We start from the raw sequence: 11,130 nt of genomic DNA on the forward strand, positions 1-11,130 counted from the left end.
AGTATTTTTTCTCTCTGTATGACTTATTTCACTTAGCATAACACCCTCCGGTTTCACCAATGTTGTTTCAAATGGCAGGATTTCATTTTTATGGCTGATTAATATTCCATTATATATTTGTATATCCACATTTTCTTTATCTATTCACCCTCCAATAGATACAGGTTATTTCCATATTTTGGCTACTGTGAAATAATGTTACAATGAACATGGAAAACCAGGTACATAAAAAGGGGGCTTAACACCACTCGTCATTAGGAATTGCAAATAAAAACAATAATAAGATAGCACTTCATACCTGCTGGAATCTTTATTTTCAAAAAGATAAAAGATAACAAAAATAAGTGAGAATGTGGAAAAAGGAACTTATGTGCATTGTTAGTAGGACTCTAAATTGATACAGATACTGTGGAAAACAGTATGGATGTTCCTCAGCATCCACAGTTTAAATCTCAATTAATTCCATAGATCATGATCAGTTAAGCAAAGCAACAGTAAAAAAAAATAATAATAACCAAGTCAAATAGCATCCTGCTTTTGTTTTTCCCAAACCAGCAAGCTGCTCTAATGTATCTGTGGTATTAGAAAAATTTCTTTTCTATTTCTGTAAGTAGACTGAATGATACTCAGATGCACCTGTGTTTCAGCAAAGATGGTGGACAATAATAGGATGTGTATCTGTGGGTGTATGTGTATGTGAATGTGTGCAGCCATGCACACAGGTATCATGATTCTTTGCCTAAGTAAAATTTGTCTTCTCAAATTGTCTGGAAGGGATGTAAGAACTCACATGCTAGCCTGAGAGGTGTCCTTTGTGACATTGTTTCTGTATTGCTTGCTTAAATGAGAGTTTTAGAATTTGTCAGAGCTAACTAACATGAGGGTATAAGCTTTCAGCTATAGGATTCATAAGTTCTGGTGGTGTAATATACAACACAGTGATTGTAGCTAAAAATCCTGTTATATACTTGAAATGTGCTAAAATGGGCACCTGGGTAGCTCAGTCAGTTGAGCATCTGACTCTTGATTTCAGCTCAGGTGATCTCATAGTCATGAGAACAAGCCCCATTTTGGGCACTGTCCTGAGTGTGGAACCTGCTTAATATTCTCTCTCTCTTCCTCTGTTCCTCTCTCCCACTCCCACTCTCACTCTCTCTCTCTTTCCAGAAAAGAAAAAAAAAAAAGGAATGTGCTAAAAGAATAAGTCTATGTTCTCACCACACACAGGGGGGAAAAAAGGCAAAAATGTGTGGTGATGGATAGGTTATCTTAATTAAGGGAATCATTTTGCAATGCATACATATGTAAAAATATTGCTATGCACCCCTTAAATATATACATTTGTCAATCATGTCTCAATAAAACAGAAAAAAAGTGAACTTTTTCCTCTTAAGGCATTGACCATTGTTCTGAACTTTTAGAATTGAAAAATCACAGTGCTACGGACTGCATTATGCCCCCCCCCATTCATATTTTGAAGGCTTGATTCCAGTACCTTAGAATGCATATTTGCATATAGAATCCTTAAAGCAGTAATTAACTTGAAATAAGGCCAATAGGGTGGGTAGTAATCCAAAATGACTAGTGTTATAAAAAGAGATTTGGACACGCAGACACCAGAAATGCACACATAGAGGGGGAAAAAAGCATGTGAAGACACAAAAAGGTGTTACCATCTACAAGCCAAGGAGAGATGTCTCAGGAGAAACCAACCCTGATGGAACCTTGATCTTTATAAAACCATATCCTCCAGAACAGTGAGAAATAACTTCCTGTTGCTTTAGATACTCATTTTTTTCATATTTTGTTCTATCAACATTAGCAAACTAATGCATATGTTCCCATCACAGTTTGCCACACACATATTAACTCACTAACACAAACACAAGGAAAGAAAAATTAAAAGTACATTTCTTTCACTGTAGATGGGAGTTACACTGGAGATTGGGGGCGGGGAGGACACAATTCAGTCCATAACACCACCCAAACAAAGATTCAGTAGAGGCAGTTAGCTACATAAACCTGAAGTTTGGCATAGAGGTGCTGGTCACAGATATAATTTGGAAAGTCTTCAGGATTTAGTTAGTATTTGAAGGGATTACACTAGGTCACTAAGGAAGTGCATGAAATATAAAAGAAACATCACTTAGAAGTGCAAGCTTATGTGCAGTCCTTGCTCTACCCTTTAATAGCCATTTGACCTTTAGCAAGCCCATTCAAAGCCCCAGGGGCCCCATTTCTAAGGTGGCATTCATAATAGCCCTTTACAGAGTTAAATTAGGAGTAATCTGGATAATTCAGGGATAATTCAAAAATCAGATAAAATTATTTTGGATGTAAAATGACTCATATTGGAGTAAATCATGTCAATTGCATATTCCAATGACTATATTCCTGTGTTATATCAAAAGCATTATATACTCCTAAACAGAATAGACCCAGAATCATTCATTCATTGATTAATAATAATAATAATAATAATGTATATGTATTGGATGCTGTCATATCAAGGCATATATTAGGATAAGGCACAATGTAATAGTAACTAGGGTAAATATAGCCCTTACCTTCACAGAATTTAAAAATTTAGAATTATATTCTGCAAATCTTTTAATATACATATCAAAAAATGGAAGGCAAGTAATTTAAGAGGCTAGACTAATAGCCAGAACTAGTTAGTTGAAGTGCAATGTGCAAATCCAGTCTTGACAAATTTCAAAGGCCAAATTCTTAGTAATTATGCTTACCCAAATGTTTACACAAACTGAAGAGTAAATTAATCATGGTTCAGTTGGGGACCAGTGCTAGAGAAATAAGAAATACTAACCAGTGAAATTATTCCATAATATGTGTAAAAGTGTATTGCTCTCAGCTAAAGACATTGAAGACAGGAGAATTGCAGAACAATGTACTTTATGAATATAGATACAAAAATCTTCAAAGAAAATAGCAAATTAAATCTTGCAGAGCATACTGAAAACATTATATGCCAAGTCAGATTTATTACAGGAATGCAAAGATGATTCAACATACAAAAATCAATTCATGTAATTTAAGAAGGAAACTGCTTCAACATAATAAAGTAATATGTTTTTAAAAACTCACAGCTATGGGGCATCTAGGTGGCTTAGTTGGTTGAGCATAGAACGTCAGCTCAGGTCATGATCTCACAGTTCATGAGTTCAAGCCCCACATCAGGCTTGCTACTGTCAGCACAGGGCCTGCTTCAGATCCTCTGTGCCCCCATCTGCCCCTCTCCTGCTCACCCTCTCTCTCTCTCAAAAATAAATAAATATTTAAATAAATTAAAGTAAAGTAAAAATAAAAACTCACAGCTAACATCATACTCAATTGTGAAAACCCAAGATTACTCCTAAATTCAGGAACAAGTCAATGGTGTCCACTTTATCATCTCTATTCAACATTGTGTTGAAGTTCTAGCCTCAGTATTTAGGCAAACAAGAGAGATAAAAGACTTCCAAAATGAAAATTGAGAAGTAAAATGATCTCTACTCACAAATGGCATGATTTTTAATGTGTACAATGCTGAAGAATCCACAAAATTATTAAAGTTAATAAAGGAATTCATTAAAGTTGCAAGATACTTGATCAAACACAAAATGCAGTTGTATTTTTGTACACTATCAATAAACAATTCCAAAAGAAAGTTAACAGAATAATTCTATCTACAACATCATGGGAGAAAAAAGATACTTAGGAATAAATTTAAGGATATTTAAGACTGAAAACAACAAACTATTAATGAAAATAATTGAAGACCTAAACAAATAGAAAGGCATCCATGTCTATGAATGGAAAGACCTAATATCACTAAGATGGCAATATCCCCCAAAGTGACCTATGGGTTTAATGCAATGCCTATCAAAATACCAATGTTTTCTCTTGTCATTGCTGCAAAAATAGAAAAGCCAATTATCAAATTCATATTGAATTACAAAGGACCCAGAATAGCCAAAACAACATTGGAAAAAAAATAACAAATTTGGAGACCTCACATTTTCCAATTTCAAAACTCACTACAGAGCTATAGTATTCAAAAGTGTGGTATTTACATAACTATATACATGTAGACCAGTGGTACAGAAATAAACTCATAGATCTATGCCAACTGATTTTAGATAAGGGTGCCAAGACCGCTCAATGGGAAAAGAACGGTTCCTTCAACAAATAGTGCTGGAACAACTGGATAAATATCTGTTTAAATAATGAACTTGAATCCCTATCTTATGCCATATTTAAACATGAATAATAAATAAGTAAGTAGTAAATAAATAAGGATAAATGACCTAATTATAAAAGCTAAAATTATAAAACTCTTGGAAGAAAATAGAGAAGAACCACTTCATGACTTGATTTGGCAATGGTTTCCTAAATATGACACCCTAAACATAAGAAGCAAAAGAAAAAATAGACAATTAGACCTCATAAGGAAAAAAAAATTATCAAAACACACTACAAAAAAGAGTGGGGAAAAAAAGCGGCAACACAGAAGAAAATATTTGCATATCATGTATCTGATATAAGCAGAATATATAAATAACTCTTCTCTTAACAAAAAGACACAAGTAATGCAGTTAAAAGTGGGCAAAGGATCTGAATAAAACTGTTCTAAAAAAGATAGTCACCAAAAGTACATAAATAGATGCACAATATCATCAATCTTTAGGGTATGGAAATAAAAAACACAATGGAATCTGATTTCACACCCACAGGATTATTACAAAAAAAAATGTTTAAGTGGCAAATAAAAAGTATTTGCAAAAATGTGGAGAAATTGGAACATACAGTGCAGTACTTGTAGGAATGTAAATGGTGCAGTCACTGTAAAAAGTTTGGCAGTTCTCCAATAAGTTAAACACAGAATTATCATATGAATCAGGGTTTCCACTCCTAGCTGCACACCTGAAATAACTGAAAAAAGACATTCAAACAAAATTTGTAGAGAAATGTTCACAGAAGCTCTATTCACAATAGCCAAAAGTAGAAACAGCCAAAATATCCATCAACAAATATATCCAATGTTCATCAGCAGATGAATGGGTAAATATAATATGGTGAAGTCATACAATGGAATATTCATTCAGCTATCAGAACAAATGAAATACTGATATATGCTACAATGTGGATAAACCTTGAAAACTTATGCTAAGTGAAAGAATCCAAACACAAAAATCCATAAAATATCTGATTTCATTTATGTGGAATATTCAAAATAGGCAGATTCTTAAAGACAGAAAGCAGTTTAGTGGTTGCCAGAGCCTGGAGAGAGAAAGCAAATGAACAGTAACATCTGGGGTGACAAAAAAGTTCCGGAACTAGATGTTGGTGATAGTTGCACTATTTTGTGAATGCACATCATTCACTGATTTGTATACTTCAAAAATTGTTAGGACAGTAAATTTATATGTTGTATGCATTTTAATACAATAAAATATAATCTCATTTTTAAAGAAAAGATGTTATCTCATTGCTGTGGTATACACAAATGATTATACAATTAAATTTTAAAAAAATCTATAGCAGCATGTACTAAAATTACTGCAATAAGAAAATATTCAGACTCTCTCCTCCACTGCATGATAAATCTTTGTGTAAAGAGACTTCATTCTTATGTTCTTATAAACAATGTTTGGCAGTATAAAAACAAAATAATGTTTTATTCATAAAAGTAATCCATTATTTTGATTACAATGAAATTGGAATTATTCAGTAGGGAAAAAAAATCCCCAAAGTTTCTTTCCTTCCAGTTTCACTCCCCTGACATATACATCACCCTCTGTCTCCCTCCTCAATGCTCCAGAGGATAAAATGAATGTCTCATGATTATACAGGTTTTATGACACACTTGGTCCTTTGAGGGTTGGCATGTATATCCCATTCTGGAAACACTGTGAGCCATCCTCATTCCTTTTGCTAACAGTTTTCATAGGGGAAAAAAAAGTGTTTCTAATTTCAACCTATTCTGATTTTAAAACTCAAGAATGTGTTTTTAGACATTCATTTAAATAGAATCTAACATGTCTTCCATCATAAGTTGGAGATTTACAATATTTTAGGGCTTCTCAAATCCCATGGCTATTTTCATACTTTTTAATGCCACATCCACTGAATTTATGGACTTTATCCATCTTTGAAGTAAAATACTCCCCATTATACAACATTTCCAATCTCCATACAGGGAGATGCTGCTGTTAGATCACCATCAGTAAGTGACATTCTTGGCTTTGTTTATTTGTTTGTTTGTTTGTTTGTTTGTTTATGGTATTTAAGGTGAACCAGTGTCACAGAGTTTCTGTCAATTCCAGTTAAGATTGATGAACACTGATCTATTTCAATAATCTGACTTGCTCTTCTTGAGGTCTTTGGTATTTTAGCAGGTTATCTACATCCAGAAGTAGAGTTTGTGACTGCATAATTGACTCAAAACTTGAACTCAAAACATTTTCATAACTGTCTCTATGCTACCTTTCTTTGTCATAATGTCAAAGACTTTGGGCAGGGATCACATTTTCAAAAATTATTATTTATTGTGACAGTTTTGGTGAATCTCTGTGAATGAACAAACCTTCTCCTCTACTTGGAATGCTATTTTTGTACTAAGAATCTGAAAGTCTCTGGTGTAGCTGCAGTACTAGCACTGAGCAGCTATGGAACTTTGGATAAATCACTGAAAATTTCTAGAAATAGATCAGGTCACCATAAAGATCTCTACTTCCTCAAAAATTCTACTGAACTGTTATGTCGTGACTGACCTTATGGCCACCATCTCTGGTGATGTTCATACATTTTCTTCATATGTGAGTCCATGTGCTTTCCCCATCCCCACAGAGGGTAAGCTAATATCCACAGGCAACAATGTAGTTTTCTGTTTTGCCCTTTACTTTTGCATGTCCCCATGCTCACCCAAGATGACTTCTGTAAGGGATAATCACTCTATTGTATCATGGTTCGGTTGCACACATCTGTCCTCATTCACTTCTCTTTCATATCCATATTATGAAGCCATCTATGTTCTCACAACTCTCAATGTTTCCCCAATTTGAAGGGGGTCCAAATCCATCTTCCAGATGCTTTTACAGAGCATCAGTTCTATACTGATCTACTATATAACAATCAGATAATTGTCTCCTAATGTTGGCTGAGTGTCCTCCACATTGGTACAGCTTCTGCTCATACATTTTTGCAAATGGCTGAAGCTCTCTGAGCCCCATTTTTATATATTCATGATGGAAACTGTGTATATATTTTTAAATATGTGAATGAACATATGTGTTTAAGTTTATTTTCTTGGTTAACCTCCAGTTTTAGAGATGAGTTTAGAGTTTTAAAACTCTTTGGGATTTTAAAAGAGATGACAATTGAGTTTATAACTGGTCTGTTCTTCACACCTGGATGGATTGTAGTTATAATGAATTTATTCTTCCTTGTAAAAGACAAGGAAGAAAAATATTAATGCTTTTTTTAAAGAAGGACCTCAGAACTTTTCATGGACATCTGAAGCAGACTGGAATTGTCCATTTTTCTCTATGTGGATTTCTGGCTTCCCACATTCTCCCTGCTAAGTCATGGTTTATTCTCTTCCACCTGTGTAAGAAGAGGGACTAATCTGGGTCAGTAGTTCTTTCCTGAAAACACTGCTGTGAGATTACACTGAAGATTCCTTAATTATGCCTTTATATCATTCTGGTACTTCCTCCATCATGACCATAAACATATTCTAATGACCTGTTTCACAATTTTTCATTCAATTACTATTGATTAAGGGATTTTCATAAGCCACACACTGAGCTAGGCACTGGGGACCCAGAAGCAAAATAAACAGAGTCATGAGTCCATGGAATTTATACTCTAGCTGAGTTAGACAGGTACAAACATAATAAATTAGAATAGCATATTTGTTCTATGGTGATAAGTAATACAAATAAAAATAAAGCAATAAAGGAAAAGAAGGGAGCTGGGAGGGTTTTTAGTATTAAATTACACCTTTGCTTCATTGTATGGAAGGGCTGAATCACTATCTTGTACACTTGAAACTAATATTACACTATAGGTTAACTGATTGGAATTTAAATAAAAACTTAAAAAATATAACACATTTACCTCAATGGAAGATGACTTTTGAAAAACAACCTGAAGAGGGTGAGAAAGCAAGTCTGTGGATGGATGTCTTGGGAGAAAGACACTGCAAGCCTTACTCAAAGAAAATGAGGGTGTTAAGCAGTGGAGACATATGATCACATTGTATCTTAACATAATCTTCTGGCCTCTGTGTTCAGAATGCCCTGAAGGGAACTAATGAGAAGAGCAGGGAGGCAAGTTTAGATACTAGATCAATAATTCAGGTGATAAATGATGGCAGCATAGTCCAGGGGTGTAGCAGTAAGGCTAGCTACAAGAAATGATGAGAGCCTGAATTTTATGATAAAGCAAAAATTTGTTAATTGTGGGATTTAGGAAAAAGAGAAATGTCACGATGGATTTTATTTGGCCATTAACTGAGAGAGGGAATGGCAAGGGAACAATTTTAATGCCTCTGCAGTGTTTCATCACATGAAATACCATCTGGTACTCAAGAAAAACCTGATCACTAAACACAGGTTGACTCCAGATGTTGCTACTGTAAGCAATATTTCAATAAAATAATCAGGGTAAAGATTTTTGTATCAATGTCCATTTTCCCCTAGGTTATGCATATTTTCATGTCTTTCCAAACTAGCCTTCAGGAAGATGATGTAACATCATCCACAGAGCAGTTGAGTAGATGGTTTCAAGAACAATGGATATAAAATTATGCCTAAAGTTTGCTAGCTGACAGAATCATTTTATACCTCATATCCTGTGCCCCCCACTCACTGCAGGTGGTCTTTTAGTCTTACTTCTGGCTGCATGAGATGATGGGAATAGCCAATGCAAGTTCTCCAGAAGTCTTTGTACTCCTGGGCTTCTCTGCAAGACCCTCACTGGAACCTATCCTCTTCATCATTGCCTTAGGGTTTTATGTGGTGTCTATCTTGGACAATGGCATCATCATTCTGGTTTCCTGCATGGATGTGCACCTCCACACTCCTATGTATTTCTTCCTTGCCAATCTCTCCTTCCTGGACATTAGCTTTACCACAAGCATTGTCCCACAACTCCTGGTCAACCTCTGGGGACCACAGAAAACCATAAGCTCTGTAGGGTGTATGGTCCAGTTCTACATCTCTCACTGGCTGGGGGCCACTGAATGTGTCCTCCTGGCAGTCATGTCCTATGATCGCTATGCCGCCATTTGTAGGCCACTACATTATACTGTCATCATGCATCCACAGCTTTGTCTCAGCTTGGCCTTTGCTTCCTGGCTTGGGGGTCTGACTACAAGCATAGTGGGCTCCACACTCACTATGCTTCTGCCACTGTGTGGAAACAATCGCATTGACCACTTCTTCTGTGAGATGCCCCTCATTATGCAACTGGCTTGTGTGGATACCAGCCTCAATGAGGTGGAGATGTATGTGGCCAGCTTTATCTTTGTTGTCTTGCCTCTGGGTCTCATCCTGGTTTCATATGGCCACATTGCCTGGGCTGTAATGAAGATCAGGTCAGCAGAAGGACGGAGAAAGGCCTTCAACACCTGCTCTTCCCATGTGGCAGTTGTGACTCTATTTTACGGGAGCATCATCTTTATGTATCTCCAGCCAGCCAAGAGTAACTCTCATGAAAAGGGTAAGTTCATAGCCCTCTTCTATACTGTTGTCACCCCGATGCTGAACCCCCTGATTTACACACTCAGGAACAAAGATGTGAAGAAGGCTCTCAGGCACATTGCATCAGAGAATTGCTGTGGCTTTGCAGGATCATTGGGGCATATTAGAGATGTGAGTAACTTGTGAGAAGTAAGAAAAAATTAAAGATAACAAAATTGATTGGGGAGACAGGATATTTGGGATGTAGCTTCTATTCCAATATTTCTTGAGTTCAAGGTAGGTGACAATCTGATATGAATGTGCTCATACATCATTTTCAGGCTAAGAGAAAGTATTTTCTGTTTTAATTTTTTGTTAATAATCCTATTGTTTTGTTAGTTGTTTATGTTGTTATATATATGTAATATATATGCTAATTGTCATATTGTTAATTGCTTGTATAGTTATATATATTCATTGTTATTTTTTTAATTGCTTTTAGTAATTGCCTTTGGAGATGACTAATCTGTGTGAAGTGTTTTACATTTTTTCCTAATATTTGTAACAAATCCACAAGTTAAATGTTATGAATTTCATAAAGGTTAGGCAATTACAACACTACTAAGATTTTATGCTGAGATTTAACTCTAGATCTATCTATCCATAGACATGCTTACCATTTTGTCTATAACCCCTAACCATACAATAAGAAATATATAGGAATTTGGTCTTTGTGCCTCGTGGCACAAAGCTTCTAGGACCATTGGAATTTCTTGAGTGATTTGGATGAGAGGTACGTCTTTTGTTATTCATAATGAGTCCATTTCACACATTTTCTCTATCCATTTAGTCGAACTATCTTTAGTCTGACCATTGGGAAAACTTCCTTTTACTATCATATTTTAGGACATTCATAGGGACTGTCCTACAATCTTGTTCTTTTCACTCTGCTGCTGGTATAAGATGTTGTTACAGATGTAAAAATGGTACATGCTTTTTCTTTCTTTGTTAATGGCTAAATATTGTACAACTTTTATGGGCTTTTAGGTAGGGGAAGAGAAGCAAGAAAGGGTAGAGACACATGATAATGTTAGTCCATGAGTCGCGAAGGGAGCAATGGAGTGCATTAACATTTTTAAATTTTATTTAGTACCAAAAAATGAAAAAGAAAAAATGAAGGAAAATAATTTTTAAAGTATTATATAAAAATTTTCAATATCTGAAGAAAAAAACTTTAATCTGAATATTAACTTTCCCTGACTACTCGGAAAGATGAATGAAAATCCTCCAAAGTTTAAAGGCAGTTATTTTCCTTTGCCTGCTTGTGGTTGTGATCAAGCTCAGTAGATAACGTTTTACAGATTCATAATATAGCAGCAAGGAAGGGGCAGGAGGACTCTCTGATCTCCCCATTTCCCCAAACATGCAGTATCTTCCTGACCTC

The 11,130-nt window shown here is 35.4% G+C and overlaps 1 protein-coding gene across 1 annotated transcript; it reads left to right on the forward strand.

Moving 5' to 3' along the window:
• Nucleotides 1-8,706: 8,706 nt before the first annotated feature.
• On the forward strand, nucleotides 8,707-9,893 carry LOC106966667 (olfactory receptor 2C3). Its single transcript, XM_015062800.2, has one exon. The coding sequence runs from the start codon at nucleotides 8,913-8,915 to the stop codon at nucleotides 9,891-9,893; it is 981 nt and encodes a 326-aa protein (XP_014918286.1). The 5' UTR covers nucleotides 8,707-8,912.
• Nucleotides 9,894-11,130: the final 1,237 nt, after the last annotated feature.

Source organism: Acinonyx jubatus, chromosome A1 (genome assembly GCF_027475565.1).
Source record: "Acinonyx jubatus isolate Ajub_Pintada_27869175 chromosome A1, VMU_Ajub_asm_v1.0, whole genome shotgun sequence".
NCBI lineage: Eukaryota > Metazoa > Chordata > Mammalia > Carnivora > Felidae > Acinonyx > Acinonyx jubatus.

What these genes read in the sequence shown, in the direction of transcription:
- LOC106966667 (XM_015062800.2), top strand. Translation starts at nt 8,913, where the DNA reads ATGATGGGAATAGCCAATGCAAGTTCTCCAGAAGTCTTTGTACTCCTG.